Source organism: Pipistrellus kuhlii, unplaced genomic scaffold (genome assembly GCF_014108245.1).
Source record: "Pipistrellus kuhlii isolate mPipKuh1 unplaced genomic scaffold, mPipKuh1.p scaffold_m20_p_1, whole genome shotgun sequence".
Classification (NCBI taxonomy): domain Eukaryota; kingdom Metazoa; phylum Chordata; class Mammalia; order Chiroptera; family Vespertilionidae; genus Pipistrellus; species Pipistrellus kuhlii.
Genome location: NW_023425404.1, coordinates 29242221 through 29259329, shown reverse-complemented (window position 1 = coordinate 29259329; position 17109 = coordinate 29242221). Strand labels below are relative to the sequence as shown.

The 17109-nt window shown below is 42.4% G+C and overlaps 1 protein-coding gene across 16 annotated transcripts in view; it reads right to left on the bottom strand.

Moving 5' to 3' along the window:
• Positions 1 to 11806, bottom strand: part of TRIM9 (tripartite motif containing 9) — a 91001-nt gene extending 79195 nt beyond the window's left edge. For 3 of the 16 annotated variants that reach the window (XM_036437053.2, XM_045580852.1, XM_045580863.1), the window contains exon 1: positions 10693 to 11801. In XM_036437053.2, coding sequence (XP_036292946.1) covers positions 10693 to 11514 — 822 coding nt within the window. In that variant the 5' untranslated portion in view covers positions 11515 to 11801. Of the gene's footprint in view, positions 1 to 10692 lie in introns of all 16 variants that reach the window. The other 13 variants (XM_036437095.2, XM_036437102.2, XM_036437119.2 and 10 more) reach the window with 9 other exon arrangements.
• Positions 11807 to 17109: the final 5303 nt, after the last annotated feature.

The window sequence follows — 17109 nt, the reverse complement described above, 5'->3', positions numbered from 1 at the left end:
ATTAATTTTCAAGTCTAATATTTATGCAAATTTTATACCAATCCCTTCATACATACTAGTTTTAAAATATCTCTAAAAAACACTGGGCTATTTTTTTATGGCTGTATCTCACAATAATTATCTTTTGTACATAAAATTTTAGAAAACTTAATAATTGACCATAACCCAAAAGCAGTAACAACATTCAAGTTAGTAATATAAATGGTGAATTGATCATTTTGTCCTCATAAAAGTAAATAGAAGCTTGCGGGACTAAAACTATAATATAATTGAACTATTTGGCTCCACTCAGAAGAGAGTAATTGATCAGTCTTTGGCTAGCCTCCAAATTGGGTAATAATCTTCTGCCTACTAAATCATTCCTTCCCTGTTTTGTAGATTAAATTTATAAATTCCTGCTCTCAACGTAAGCAGAGCTTCCAAGTTCGACTATAAATCCATCATCTTTCATTTCAGTGGTGACTTTTTGTCAATGGATTCTGTGTTTGTATTTAGTTAAATCATTTTATGGCATGTTTCAAAAGAGTTACCTGAGTGCCTTTTTATACAACCCAGATATGTGTATCATCTTATTTTAACATCACAGGTGACCAGCCAAACACATTACACTAAACTACTGTTGGAATCAGTGCCCACCCTGAAGTTGCTACCCTCAAGGTATGACTGGAGGAGCTGTCAGCACTGGGACCTTCCCTGGGAGGGAAGTCAGGGCTAGGAAAGCCAGTGTTAGGCTGGAGGCAGAAGGTGCACAAGCCAGGTGGACTGGGCAGTGACACTCCCCAGAAGTTGCAGGTCAAGGTTCCAGAGCTGGATGAGAAGACCAGACACACACTGGTCAGAGCAAGGCATGGAGATATTAGGAAAGAAGGCTCATACATTGGAACCAAATCTGGGCTCAAAGACAGAAGATTCACAGGAGACCACAGGCCAGAAGAGAAGAAGGGAATACCAGTGGTCAGTAAGGAGCCAACAAAGCTGGCACGTAGTTCCCCAGGAGGGCAGAGGAGTAGCAGGAGGCTCTCTTTTTCTTCATCCATAAACTTCCTTCGTACGTTTGGCTTGAGCAGGAGCCAGTCAGTCAGCCAACGCAAGGAGACAGCTGTGCTGCATTGCAGCAGTACCCTCTTGTAAGGGACAAAGCAAAACCTCATCTCTACAGATTTCTCCTTTTCCATCCTCGTGCTGTAACTCCTACCATTACAGGGATCCTTTGAGCGAAGGCACTATTAAAAGCCAATGTTAAAAAAGTAAGACCTTACTTATAACGAGGAACATTATGAACTCAATAGTATAGGACCCAGTGGTCGGCAAACTCATGTCAACAGAGCCAAATATCAACAGTACAACGATTGAAATTTCTTTTGAGAGCCAGATTTTTTAAACTTAAACTTCTTCTAACTAATGCCACTTCTTCAAAATAGACTCGCCCAGGCCATGGTATTTTGTGGAAGAGCCACACTCAAGGGGCCAAAGAGCTGTAGTTTGCCAACCATGGGTATAGGCATATATACTATACCCTTAAAGAGAGAATAACAAGGGAAAGGTAAACTTTGACAGTTGTGGTCAGGACTATAGAAGAAAACCTGTGATTATCATTGTCTGGAGGCATAGGAGAGCCCACAAAAGAGAGAATTAGTGTTTCAATTGAGTTTCATTGAACACACACACACACACACACACACACACACACACACACATGAAAATAGGTACTTGGATCTTCTTGATTCCTAATACAAGTTCTAAGAAATAAAAGTGTTTTTTTGATAATATATACGTGTGTCTTTGGTGATTTACTGAAGTGTTCTGGGATTTATATTTCTGACTTTGGAGGGGGTTGGCAAAATTACCTCAAAGATCCAATGTCCTTTCTATCCAATAATAACTCTTAAATGTAAGCAGAGAAACCACCATCTTGACACCCTACAATGACTTATTTGGATACCATATTAGTAGTAACAGAAATCATAGCCCCACAGGGACTTGATAATATTGTACTTCATTATCAAAGTCAGGAGAAGTGGAACTAGAGGGAAGGAGAAAGCTTCCTGCTTTTGGACTTTTCCGTGTTTTCTATCTGTCAGGAGCCAATCCTGGTAGGGCTTATGCAAGTTCTGCCCCAGAACTGGCTGACAAAGGTTTGTGAGCAAGGAATTAGCAGTAGGTGCTGGTGGGCCAGTCTTGACAAGTTTTCCCTCATGCTCAGCTCTATGTCTTTTTTATTTCCTTTAAGTATCTCCAAGGGATAAGAGGCTCACATCTCTGTCCCTTAAATTTTATAAATGAATAAGTACCCAGAATATAAAAATAATTATTACAACTCAACAATAAAAGAGAAGTAACCCAATTTAAAATGCGCAAAGGACTTGAACAGACATTTTTCTAATATATCCAACAAGCACATGAAAAGATGCTCCATATCACTCACTATTTATTGGAATCAAAGCCACAATGAGATACCACTTCACATCCATTAGGGTAACTCTAGTCAAAAAGACAGACAATAACAAGTATTGGGGAGGATATGGAGAAAATGGAACTCTCATACATTGCTGGCACAAACATAAGATTGACAGCCTTTTGGAAAACAAGAATCAAAGAAGTTCTCAATGTTGGAAGCATTAAAATTATCTTTGCTTTATGGTTTTAAAAATGCATGTAAAATATTTATGTGCTGATATGCCAATTAATACCAAAAGTCTTAGTAATATGTTTTCCCACAAAATTATTATATGCGGTGACCAGAGGAATCAGAAATCCATGTTTCAGTCCAGGAGTAAAGGTGCCACTTTTGAACTGTAAGGAAATGGTAGTTACATTCTATATCCTTATTGTGCTGGTTGAAGCCAGCTTGGAAATCAGTGCTTATATAAGTCTCCGTATACTACATTTCTTGATCCTCAAAAAGGAAAGTAGAGAAAAATGTATTTAATACTGAATAATGTTTTAAATCCCACCAATGTCAGATTCGCTTCCATAAGGGAGTAGATAGCCATATAGCACAAGTTGAATGTAAACATCTAGCTTCTTCACACTGCACTGATTGTGTGCTGAAAGTGTTTATCATATTTCTTTTCTAAGTCTTGGCCAGATGATTGATGGTCAATAAAATCAATACAACTGCTTGTAAAAAGCACCACATATTTCTCTGTGCCATGTAAGATTTATTAGATTGGATGGAAGTCCAGTTTTACACTTGATTTTATGTTACTAATGCTCTTTGGATAACATGGGAGGGGGGTGAGTGGGTTTGGCATATGTTACACTATTTCATCGATTTCATACATTGGTGTATCTGGGTGATGGCATGAATATCTCTATGCAAAAATTACTACACAGTGGACTACATACACCTACAGTAAAATCACTTGTTGGTTATTTGTACCTGGTGGAAAGAAACTGAAGTACTGATGATAAAAAAAATGATAGAATATGTTTTAGAGTCATTTCCCTTTGGCTTTTGATGAGTTGTAATTACAACTGAACCTGTGTTTATTTATTTTTATTGTTCTAAATATATATTTTATTGATTTTTTATAGAGAGGAAGGGAGAGGGATAGAGAGCTAGAAACAACGAGAGAGAAACATTGACCAGCTGCCTCTGCACACCCCCTACTGGGGATGTGCCCGCAACCAACGTACATGCCCTTGACTGGAATCGAGCCTGGAACCTTTCAGTCCGCAGACCGACACTATCCACTGAGCCAAACCGGTTTCGGCTGAACCTGTATTTATTTAACTTATCAAACATTTGATCCTTACAAAATAAAAAAGCTGCCCTAATCAGTTTGGCTCAGTGGATAGAGTGTTGGCCTGCGGACTGAGGGGTCCTGGGTTCAATTCTGGTCAGGGGCATGTGCCTTGGTTGCGGGCACGTCCCCACTAGGGGGGATGTAGGACGCAGCTGATTGATGTTTCTCTCTCATCAATGTTTCTGGCTCTCTATCCCTCTCCCTTCCTCTCTGTAAAAAATGAATAAAATATATTTTAAAATAAATAAATAAATAAATAAATAAATAAATAAGCAAGCCTTATTGGGTAGAAACTGTTTAACTTCTGATAATCACATTTGTTTCTCTCGGCAACCTGCCTTGTTCATAGACTAAATAATGGTTTAGAACTTTAGACTGATGACACCACAGGTTCAGAGGAGTATGGCCCTCCCACAGGCTGGTACTGGAACAGGAAAAGAGTGGTAAGTATTTGATGTCCAACAGTTGCTTCTAAAAATGCAAGCTGCAAGCAAAGGGTAAAAAGAGGATAAACAAAAATCTCAAAAAAAGTTGAAGTGATGCTCTCTGGCTGGAAAATCAGCTTCACATGCACAAATCAGCAGTAGAACGATAATTAACTGGCTAATGACAGGGGTGGCTATTCCCATGCCACACAACAATGTTGAGCATTCTACTTCCCATGCTAATTTTTAAAGAAATAGTTCCTTCTTTGATCAGAACTATGCAGGCTTTTAAGGATCAATGTTATCTGGGAGTGCTTAAGTTCATTTTTAAACAATAGGCTTTTCCAGTTCATAGATTCCTTTAAATATTATGGTAAAAGGCGGGTCAGGAATATATTCTTGTATTTTCTTTCAACCACCTTAGCAAAAGGTATAAGAGAAAAACTGAAAGTGAATATACAGCAGACACCTGCTGACAGGTTTAAACATCTTTTTATGTTTTTGCAGATAAACTTACCAAATGTTTTTGGTCCGCAGAGATAAAGATACTTAAAATGCCAAAAAACAAATACAACACATACAAAAAAGAACAATTCTCTACTTATTCTCTATCTTATTCTTTTGTCATCTCTGTCTAAGAAAAAAAAAACCCCAAACCTATAGTTTTTGGTGCCCTCTTAAGTCTTATACCTGTCTTCTGCACCCACCTAACCAAAGGGGCGGAGCCAGGACCCAGACGTCATCAGTAAACACCTGACTCAAGTTGAGCCAATTGGATTTTTTTCTCTAAACTTGAAAATGTGAACTAAGAGACACTTGTCAGTGCAGACTTGAACTGAAATGTCATGCTGAATTGGAGCTAGAGGAGTCATGTAGGACCTCATGCAAGTTAAGAAGGGAGAGAGGGAGAGGGAGGGGGAGGGAGAGGGGGAGGGGGAGGGGGAGGGGGAGGGGGTGGGAGAGGAGGAGGAGGAGGGGGAGGGGGAGGGGGAGGAGGAGGGGGAGGAGGAGGAGGAGGAGGAGAAGAAGAGAAAAGAAAAGAAGAAGAGGAGAGAGAATATTATTTGATCGAAGTATTCTCTGCCCACCTCTACAGAACTTTTCTCTTGAGCCTCTCTCTGTTAGAAGAGTGTGCTTCCTGCACCACAAACATCAGGTTGGGCCACATGACCTGTTTGAGCCAATGGACTCTAAGGAAAGTGCCATGTCACATCTGAGTAGGAGAGAAGGATCTTTAAGTGCCATTGAGTGGTTCCGCTTTGTTCTCTTTTCTCTGCCATAAGTTTGGCGTATCTCAAATACACTCTTTCAGCCTAAGTCCAAGAATAAGGAGGAGGGGGAGGAGGCCACAGCTGAGTCTCAGCGGGCATTGATATGAGTAAGAAATGACATGCTGTTGTAATTCACTGAGATTTGGAAATTGTTTGTGACTGCAGTGTAACTTAGTCCAAACTGATGAATATGGAAAGTGAACTTAGTTTCCAGCTTTCTAGTTCCATTCTCTCTGTGAGTTGATTTTGTTTCATTTCCCATGAATTCCTCCGAGATCACCTAAGTGAGTTTATAACCAACAATCCCTCATGAAACTGACAAAAATGATATTATTTAGAACTATTTCATTCTTAAACATCTGTCTTGCAATGAATCTTATCTGTGTGTCAAGGTTCAGTTATATGCATACACACACTTTGAGAAGTGTTTAGGGGAGAGAAGTGCAATTTATTATACTCATGGTAAAGGTAAATTTTGTCTGTGCATTATCTTATTACTTAACTAGAGGCTCGATGCATGAAAATTCATGCAAGAGTAGGCCTTGTCCCCCCCTGCCCCCTCACTCTGGCACCCGGGACCCAGGCTGGCTTCCCTCTATCCCCAGCTTCCTCAGGAAGGATGTTCAAAATGACGTCCAGAAGACGTCCAGTCTAATTAGCATATTATCATTTTGTTATTATAGATAACAGATGGCAGTTATCATTTTCTCTTACTTTATGCAAACTGTGATTTGACCCTGAATTCCAATTAATAGCATCTTTTTGTGGCATATATAGGAAGAACAATTTATAATACTTCAATATAATAACAATACCTTCACTAGAGAACCTGGGGAAAAAACCAAACCTGAGTCATGTCAGTTATCATTTTTAGCTTCATTATTGAAAAACAAGAAACCTTCGTTTAATATACAAATAAACCTTTATGTAGCATTCTTATTCCCTGAGCTTAACTGAGTTTTCTCTCTGGATCTATAATGATGTAGTTCACTCTTTTAGGCCACCATCCAGACTTTGTACCACACTCTGTATTCTGGAAGGAGCAAGCAAAGTACTCCAAGCTGGGGAGTGAGATTTTTATGTAGTAGTTGTTGACTAGTGAGACAATAACTTCTGTTTTATTAAAAAACCTTCTCTTGTGTCAAACTGAAATTAGTAAGTTATAAACATTTACTTTCTCCCCCCCCCCCCCCCCCAAATCCCTCCACAATATAGTTTTAGTTCCTTTGCATCCTTGTGGGTAGGAAGCCAAGAGAGGTTATGAGACTTGCTTTACATTACCGGCAAGGAAGTGGTAACATCAGATCTGGAACCTAGATCTCCTGTCATCTAGTTCTTTCCATTACATCTCAGTACAAGGAGGAACATTTTGTTTGTCTGTAACAGTCTCCTTAATGCCTAAGAATGTTTACATTGCACACAGAATGTTCTGACTGGACTGGAAGTAAACTTTTTAAAAATTAAAAAAACATGAACATATGCTACCTGTTACATTTACCACGGTAATGTCTTAGATAATATTGTGTTTACTGCTGATATATAGTTAACTGAATATCATTTTAGTTACATTAAGTAACACATTTTCCTACAGAAATACTTGATGAGGTGTCACCATACTGCAAAGCAGATATTTCCCCCCAAAATACTTTGAAAAGCAAAGCATAACAACTGACAGTTTATTTTAAAATGTTGTAAATTGCAAATCATCATCAACAACAACAAAAAAGAAGATAGGAATAACATTTGAGTCAAGATTCAGAATAAATGAGTAGTCAGTGTTTAGATGCAATGAAAAAGTAAATCCTTGCTCTATAGCATAAACACAAAACTGGTCACAAATATATCACTGATTCAATAATTGATAAAACACATCAGGAATTCAAGAATAATGTTAGATTTAGGAATGTGAATTGCTAAAAATTACAATGAAATAATAATGATCATAATGATCTATTTAAAAGTATCTACAAAATTATTTGTTTTGTGTGTGTAGCAATACTTTATAGCAACCTAAGTTGGATAAAGGAACATAACAAGTGCTGATACTAAATAAAAACTAATAGCAGATATTTATCTTATAATGTCTCTTCTTGCATTGCAGTTTTTCATGGATTTTGAAGATCATATATATCTGAAAAGTATTTTAATTTGGTCAATTGACAACTAATATATTTTAACTAGTTTTTAAAACTACTTAAAAATAACTTTAGTCATTTTTTCTTGAGTAAGAAATGACCTAGTGCCCAAGGAAAATATTTATTCACTAGAGGCCTGATGCACAAAATTCGTACAAGGGGCTTGGCCCTCTCAGCCCTGGCTTCACCTGGAAGGTCGTCCAAAGGACATCTGGAAGGTCATTTGTCCAATCTAATAAGCATATTATGCTTTTATTATTATAGATAAGATTTCTTTTGTCATTAGAAATGGCTAATTAACATGGTGGACTATTAATGAAAACTTTTGGGTCTAGTAATCACCTGTGTAGAGAACTAATTGTCCAAATTTGGGAGAATTAGCTAGTGTAAATCTTGCTCTTTTATGTCTTAAAGAGCATAAAAATTCCAGCCCATGAGCTTTTTGTGAGGATCGAGGTATTATTATATGAGAAAGATTGAGCATTAACACATTAACTACCCTATTATACCGATAACATGAGGGAGTAATGTTTGTTGTTCATCAACAGATGGTAAGTGAATGTTAAAATCTGTCATCCTTCTTTCTTATTTTTTCTTGGCAGTTTAATAATCCTGATATTGACTGACCAAATTTATACCTATTTACTATTTTGGAAAAAACCTGCATAAGAATAGATAAGAAATTATTTTTAAAAGCAAACAAACCAACATTCCCTTCTTAGCCTATATAAATCTCAAGGGCTTTAACATTATTCTTTTTTAGCAGGCATCTAAATTTCAATCCAGTCCATATCACAGTCTACTCACAGCTTCCCATTACTGATAAAACAGATGGCTTAACATTTCAAATCTGCACAGGGCTAGACAGATTTAAAGGTTTTGTGGTGTGTTTTTTTTAAGTCTTAATGAATAAAGTTCTTTAGGCTCTTGTTCACAGAAAAATAATGCTATTGTTTGACCATCCTAATTAGTGTGTGACTTGAAGTTCTTTTTTTCCAGATAGGGTTAATTTCTTAGTTCCAAGGATAGAAAGGCAATTCAACATAGCAGTTGAAGAGTGAATGCACAAAATTAAATAAAAACTGATTGTGAACTAAGTTTTCAAAAACACTCAAAACATTTAAAAACATTTAAATTGGAGCATTTTCAAAATAATGGCATGTGCCTAATGGAGCTCAAATTTGTGCTAAATTAGATCTCCAGCAAGACTAATATGGTTTAATAGGTTATACATGAGAACACAAATGACTGTAAATGTAGATTGCATGCAATTGAGTTGAGAAACCCTCCCTGATTGCTGAAAGTGGTGTGTGTGTGTGTGTTTTTTCATTCTGTAAATAAAATATCAATGGCCTCTCTCAAAGGCCAGTCCTCAGGAATGCTGGGAAATCCTGAGTAGGGGCATAGCTGAGGGGACTGACCACCATGTTTAGGCCCTGCCTTATTACTGGGCTTGTAATTAAATGATGTGAAGAAACCCTCCTACAACAATCTGGACCCCTGCCCTGCCCGTCACACCCCGACTGAATGGATTACTTAAAAAGTAGAAGTCAAATTTATGTATATCACAAGAATGGTTCCCTCTCTTCCAAGCTTTGTGGATATAACATAATAAAGATCTCTTTCATCTTTAATTTTTTTAATTGATTTCAGAGAGGAAGGGAGAGGGAGAGAGATAGAAACATCAACAAGAGAGAATCATTGATCTCCTGCACACCCCTCACTGGGATTGAGTCCACAACCTAGACATGTGCCCTTGACTGGAAAGCAAACTGGGACCCTTCAGTCTGCAGGCCAAACCGGCTAGGGCAGATCTCTTTCTCTTGAAGCTTATTCTCTAGTGTATAGGGATGGAGGGAGATGAGGGAAGCAATAGACATATAGAAAGAACATAATTAAAACATATAGCATGCCTGATAGTGATAATTTCTACTGAGAAAAATAAAGTAGGAAGGAAACTAAAGGATGTCTGAGATGGATGCCAGCAATTATGGTCAGGAAGATCTCCCAGCAAAGATGACATCTGAGCAAAGACCTGAAGGAGGCAAGAGAGTGAGCCACTCAGATATGGGTATAGCATTTTGGGGAAGGGCACCCTAGGCTGAGGTAGCATCAAATGCAAAGGCTCTGGGGCCAGAAGGTGCCTGGTGTTGGTTGAGGGACAGCATGAGGGACATGGTGGCTGGAGCAGAGGGAATGAGACTGATGAGGCAAGTCAAAGGAGAACAAGCCATGTAGGTCTTGGTGGAAGCGCCATCAAAAGAGACCAGAAAGGTAAATCCGGTAACAGGTGTCTCAAAGTTTACACAGAGGAAAGGGATAGAACCTTGGACAAATGGGTGTGTGGGAGGTTGGCAGGATTGGCTTACCCTGGGAGACACGCTCGCCCAGCCTTCAGGCCTTGACTGCACCTAACCTCAGGTCTGGCTACTACAGCCACAGGTCCCCCGGGGAGGGTGGGAATCTAAGCCTGCAGGCCCAGGTGCCAAGGCGACCGTATGATTTCCCCATCCCACTCCTTACTCCTCTGCCTCCCTACCGACCGCAAAGCACACCCCCCAAGGCAGCCCCTCCAGCAGGTTCGTGGCGTCTGGGCAAGCGCGGACTCATCAGTATTCCACCCGTGGCTCTCTCTCTCCCCCACGGAGGCTCGTGGCGCCTGCCAATCTAACAGCTCCAGCCCACCGAGGTCCTCACCACCCAACCACCCCCTCCTTCTCCCTAAGGACCATGGCTGGAGCCCAGCAGCCTGCTTTGCTCTGGAGCGGCTCTGGGCACTGGAGGGCTTTCCTGCATGCTGGCCTCAACCGCAAGCGGCGGGTCTGCAGCCGGAGGGGGCACCCTACGCCTGGATCACCCCAAATGCCCCCGGGAGACCCGCTCTAAGGCATCCCCGCAACAACTCTCTGGGGATCGTCAACTCCAGTGTGCTGGGTTTGAAGATCCGCCTGCGCTTCCTGCAATGCACCAGACGGGGGAGGCAAATGCTGTAGGCACCTGCATTGCGCCCCAGCCGGGATGCACTGAGCGCAAAAAGAGAGGGCTGTCTGCGAAAAACGGAAGGATCGGAGGCTAGGCGCGGGGAGTTCGGGTTGGGCTTCTTAGGACTCACCTTGTGCAGCTTCCACATGGCCCCCAGCGCCTTGACCTCGTGGCTGGAGTGCTTGCCCTCCTCCAGGCACTGGTAGCACACGGGCATCTTGCACTGCACGCAGTACATGCTGTGGTTCTCCAGCTCGTGGTCGGTGCAGGTGGAGACCTTGCGCGGGCTCAGCCGCCGGCTCACGCGGCCCTGGGCCGGCGGCACCAGGCGGTGCTTGGCCAGGGGGCCCCGGGGCGGGTGGCAGCGGAGGCGGCACGGGTCGCAGTAGAAGACGTCGCACTGTTCGCACATGACCGTGGCCTCCTTGGGCGCCTTCTCGCAGAGCTGGCACTTGAGGGCCGCGGCTTTGCTCTGCTGGTAGCGGTCGATGACCCCTTCCAGGACGCGGTTCTTGGGGAAGCCGCGAAGACCCCGGTCATCTAGGATGAGGCTGCGGTGGCACTGGGGGCAGGTGATGCAGGAGTTGCGGGGCACCGGGGCCAGGGCCGGGGACAGGTGGGCGGCCGGGGGCGGCATCGCCGGGGGGAACACGCGGACTCCGTTGGGGGACTTCTGGCACGGCGTCGTGGGGGCGCTGGCGAAACCCCCGTAGGAGCCGTAGCCGCTGTCCGCCTCGCTGTACAGGCTCATCTTGTCCAGGTCCAGGTAGTCATAGTCGGAGACCCCGGAGCCCGAGGCCCGGCGGCTCTGGGGGGACTCGGACTCCGGGGTTTGCACCAAGATGTTGCGGGCGCACGCCTGGCACAGATTGTGGGAGCAGGGCAGGATGATGGGCTCCCGGTAGAAGGACCCGCACACGGGGCATTTTAACTCTTCTTCCATCTCTTCCATGGGGACCAGGGGTGGGAGCGAGGAGGCAGCCGCGGCTGCAACCGGCGACGGAGCGGGCGAGGGCGTCTTCGGGGCGGCGGCGTTCAGCACCGTGGCCAGCGGCGGCGGCGGCGGCGCGTCCCGCGGCGCAGAGACGCGGACTAACCTGGAAGCCGCTCTCCCCGGGAGCAGCCTCTGCACCGCGGCGCCCCGCCAGCCGGGACCGCCCACTTCTGCCCTCCTGGTCCCGCCCCCGCCTGTAAACAGCGGCCTATTGGGCGGCAGGCAGGAGAGCGAGGCTGCGATTGGCCAGACGCGCCGTCCCTCCCCTCTCCTCCGCAGGCCCTGGCGGATTCGCGGAGGAGCTGAGGACGGGGGAAGTCTGCGCTCCCCGCTGCAGGATCTCGGGAGGGGGCCGGCGTGGGTGGGCGAGGGGACTCGGAAGGAGGAATGATTAGGCGCTATGACTCATCCCTCTTCGCCCCGCTTTCTTCCGACCTCCGGTGCCGTCAGTTACCCAGGAGCCGGGGGCGTGAGAAAGCCCTCCCCGCAGCGAGGAGGAGGCTGGCGGAGGGAGGGTGGGAGGGGGCTGGCGCTTGTCGCCCACAGTCTGTGTTTGGCTTCGGGCAGACGCCCCCTTCTTCTTCCGCCGCTGGCAGCTTCGGTAGGCAGCCAGGCTTTTGTCCCCCCGGTGAACCCGCCGGAGCCTGCCCTGCGCGCTCCCGCGTCCCGGGCGTCTGAGGGCGCCCGCCGGGAGCCAGGGCTATAGTCTCTGCCAGTCTCACCCCCAGTCCCCGGCGTCTAATAATAATCGGCTTCCTAGAGAGTTGAACGAGATGACCGATGTCAAGGCTCGTTGTATTCATTCAAATCGATGCCCCTTCACTTTCCGCTTTACATTTGGGCTGGGCACAGAGGCTTCTTAAGGTGTGAAACGTGCCTCTGTCCACCCCCCCTGTTCCCGCTCCTTGCCTCCCCATAGCTGTGTTCTCTCCCGCTCTCTGCCCTGAGCCAGAAGGACCTCTGGTTCCCTCGAGGCAGGAGTGGGTTGCCTGTTGTTGAGCTCCCATACATAGTTCAGCAGCTCCGGATAAATCCCTGTGTCGCTGTGGAGTCTCAGTATTGGGCTCCAATCAACATTACTCAATGTCACGTGGCCTGAGCATTTACCACAGCTCAGCTTCAGAATGGTGAGTTCTTTAAGTTTTCCTTAAGTGATGGTGACGCGGGAGAAGAAGATGAAGAGGGTTCTAGTATTGGTCCTCATATAATAAGCACCCTTCTTCCTCTCCCCACACATAGCTGGAGATACCTGGCCCTGCCCTTTGCCTGCAGAACTGTTGAGTTGATGATAGAGAACAAAGAAAGGGGGGAAGAAAAATAAAAAGCCCTAGCTGGTTTGGCTCAGTGGATAGGCTTCCGCCTGCAGGCTGAAGGATCCCTGGTTCAATTCTGGTCAAAGGCACATGCCCAGGTTGCGGGCTCCATCTCCAGTAGGGGGCATACAGGAGACAGCTGATCAGTGATTTTCATCATTGATGTTTCTATCTCTCTCTCCCAATCCCTTCTTTTCTGAAATTGATAAAAATGTATTTTTTTAGAAAAGGAAGAAAAATCTTTGAGTAAAATGACATAGTGACATGGCTGCCTTTTGCAAATGATTCATGAAATAAAAACTCTAAGTTCTAGGAAATGTTCCAATTTTCTATCTTCCAAAACAGAGATAATTTTATTACATATAGCTACATTTAAAACCATTTTACTGCCCAGAAAAAAAAAAAAGGAATTTTTATTACCACGCCCTTGGAGAAATAGTCCAATAAACTAGGTTATCTTACCACACCTTTTCCAATGAAAACAGCAGTTGATCACTGTTTGAGGAGAATGTTCTTATTGTTATTTAAAGTTACACTGGCCTGGCCAGTGTTCTCCAGTGGTTAGAATCTCAGTCTGCACACCAAAGGGTCCAGGGTTTGATTCCTGCTCAAAGGCACATACCTACGTTGTGGATTCCCTCCTGACTCCTATGGGCACCCGTGGGAGGCAACCCGTCTTTGTATCTCTCTCATATTGAAATTTTCTCTTTCTCTCTCCCCTCCCTTTCATTCTCTCTGAGAAAGCATGGGAAAATATACTCAGGTGAGGATTAACAAAAACAAAACAAACAACAAAAAGTTATACTGACCACAAATACTATATGATTTATTTTTAATCTGACTTTCAGAGCATTCAAAAGCTTATGTATTCTGTTTTCATAGAATTTCTTCATGTGGATTTGGAACATCAGTATCTATAGGATACATCTATTTTAGGGGTCCCAAGATAATTGCTAAAAACAAGAAGGTGATTATTAAGAAACTGTTAGAAGTGTTAGTTAGTACCACTCATATCTTAACAATCCTTTCCATGACTTTTGTATGCATTTGGCCAAAAGTCATAATAGCCTCAAGCCAGGGCTTTAGACATTTCAAGGTGAGCAGCTGTTACTCTTTTTATCCTTACCACAGGATACCATCTGCTATAGATTGAATGTCTATGTCTCCCCAAAATTCATACCTTGAAATCCTAACTCCCAAGATGATGGTATTAGGAGGTGGGGGCCTTTGGGAGGTGCTTAGGTCAGGAGGACAGAGCCTTCATGAATGGGATTAGTGTTCTGATAAAAGTGACATAAGAAAGCTCCCTTCCTTCCTTCCACCATATTCTCACCAGATACCAAAACTGCCAGTACCTCGATTTTGTATTTCCCAGCTTCCAGAACTGGGAGAAATAAAATTATGTTGCTTATAAGCTCCTCAGTCTATAGTATTCTGTTATCTTAGCCCAAACGAAGGAACCATCTGAGAGGTCTGCTTATTAGCAGAAAATGTATCTTAGTTCAAAATAAATGATGCCAGTAGTTGTAGGGAATGTCAGTAGTGTAATATGCTATTGGGTCCTAACTAGTTTGGCTCAGTGGATGGAGCATCACCCTGTGGACTGAAGAATCCCAGTTTCCATTCTGGTCAAGGGCATGTACCTTGGTTGCAGGAGACAGCTGATAGACGTTTCTCTCTCATTAATGTTTCTAACTCTCTATTCCTCTCCCTTCCTCTCTGTAAAAAATCAATAAAATATAAAACAACAACAACAACAACAACAACAACAACAAAAAAACGCTGAAGCTATAAAAAATTTGATATTGGTTTCACAAAGACTCAATAGAATACAGATTTGTAATAAAGGCAATGTAAGTATATTAGATCTATTATGAAATATATTGAGATGAGCCGAAACCGGTTTGGCTCAATGGATAGAGCGTCGGCTTGGGGACTGAAGGGACCCGGGTTCGATTCCGGTCAAAGGCATGTACCTTGGTTGCAGGCATATCCCCAGTAGGGGGTGTGCAAGAGGCAGTTGATCAATGACTCTCTCTCATCAATGTTTCTAACTCTCTATCTCTCTCCCTTCCTCTCTGTACAAAATCAATAAAACATATTTAAAAAAAGAAAAAAGAAAGAAATATATTGAGATGATTTAATTGTGAGTTCTAATTAGTCAAGAATTAGCTAAATCAGCTGAAACCGGTTTGGCTCTGTGGTAGAGCGTCGGTCTGCGGACTGAAAGGTCCGGGGTTCGATTCTGGTCAAGGGCATGTACGTTGGTTTTGGGCACATCCCCAGTGGGGGGTGTTGCAGGAGGCGGCTGGTCGATGTTTCTCTCTCAACGTTTCTGGCTCTTTATCTCTCTCCCTTCCTCTCTGTAAAAAATCAATAAAATATATTTAAAAAAAAAGAATGAACTGAATCAATTCCAGGAAAGCTCTTAAAATGACTGTTATTTGTTGATTGTTCGTTCTGCACTAGGCACTGGATTTTTTCACTTACACACATTATCTACTTCAATCCTGTAATAACAAGAAGAGGTGGGCACACTTATCCCCTTTTTTAAGATGAGTAAACTGAGGATAAGCAAATGACTCAAGGTCAATATTGGTGAGACTAGGCTTTGGACCCAGGCACAGGTAAGTGTGTTCATTCATCCATTTGTTCATTCATCCATTCATTCAACAAATTCTGAGTTCTATTCTATGCTATGTTCTGGGTGTGATAAAATATCCCCAAAATGACCTTTGTTCACTTCCATGCTATTCTGCTTACATTTCCTGGGGGTTTATTATTTTTCTTGAAATAATTTCTTTAAAATATTTTTGTAAATCTTTGAAGATTTTTACCTTCCTGTTGTGTTATTTGGCCATAATGGACTTTAAAGTCTCCCAATGAGTCTAAAGGAAAATAAACATCTGAATATAATTGATGATATTATAGAAATACTATAGGGAATATCTTCTCTCTTCCAGCTGGTCATCAGCCATGCTCTGAAGCACAGGGATTGTTATTTCATCACTCCTGGGGTGAGTGTAGATGTACCTATTTCTGTAAAGTGCCTGATGATTTCTATTCACCCACATGAGGTTCTTTTGCAATGAGTTGAACAAATTTAAAACGTCCTAACAAATTTTCTAATTTTTAAAAGAACAAAAGTTTACCAATGAAAGTTTTAGGGGGTTTCCTATTTGCTTTTGACTACAATGCTTAATTATTAACACAACAATTTCTTTAATTCTAAAGAATGGCACTCAGAAGAAAACATCTCCCTTCATTCTCTCCTGGAGTTACCAATTTTTAGTTGTAGGGGAGAAAAATCAATAAAAAGAGCTGATTGTAGACTCTGACACTTTAAGATTCTCTGACATAAAGATTAAAAAAATGCTGTATTTATTTTGCAATTAATGATATTGCTGAGTGTCTTTTGTACAATTTTGCATTATTTGGAAAGTAATAGGGATGATGTTCTATTTTAAAAGAGGTTCAGAGGAAAATTGTTTTTATTAGGTTATTTAGCCCATCAATACTTAATTTTATACTTGTTATATTTGTGCCATTCTTTAATAATTTCCATATTTATTTATTGTTGGTATTCCTTTGTCCTTTAAATTATGAAAGTTTCACAGTAAATTAAGAGTGTTTTTCTTATTTAGTACTACTGGACGATGGCCTTATTTAAATTTTATAGTATTTCCAACTATATTTAACATATTATTAGTATTTTTTAGAAAAGGTAGACAGGAGAATCTGGGAAGATGGAGGTTTCATGAGTCTTGTATTAGGGTAAGGAGAGTTGGCGGATAAATCCAGGTGCCCCAACTTGTGAATAATAGGAATCCCAGAAGGAGAAAAAGGCACAGATGGAAGAAAAATCACAATTGAAACAATCATTTTCCTGAATCCAAGAGAGAGATGAGATTACAGATTGAAAGGATTTTAGAATTACAGAAGATCTTGATGAAAAAGACCTAGGCATCTACAGATACAATTCTTGGACTCTGAGGAGAAAAAGAATATACTCAAGATGGAGAAGAAGAATTATTGGTATTGCAATTCCAGTAATTGCTCTTTCCTCAGAAGTTACTGCCCAACCTGTGAGAGGTTCATCCCACACATGCACACATCGTATTCAGTTAAAGACCCAAGTAAATCCCCAAGACATCTGAAATGTTGTCTAGTTCTTTCCTCTCTGCAAATTCTAGCTTCATTGGCCTTTCCTAAATCCAATATCTGTCTCCTCAAGTCAGGC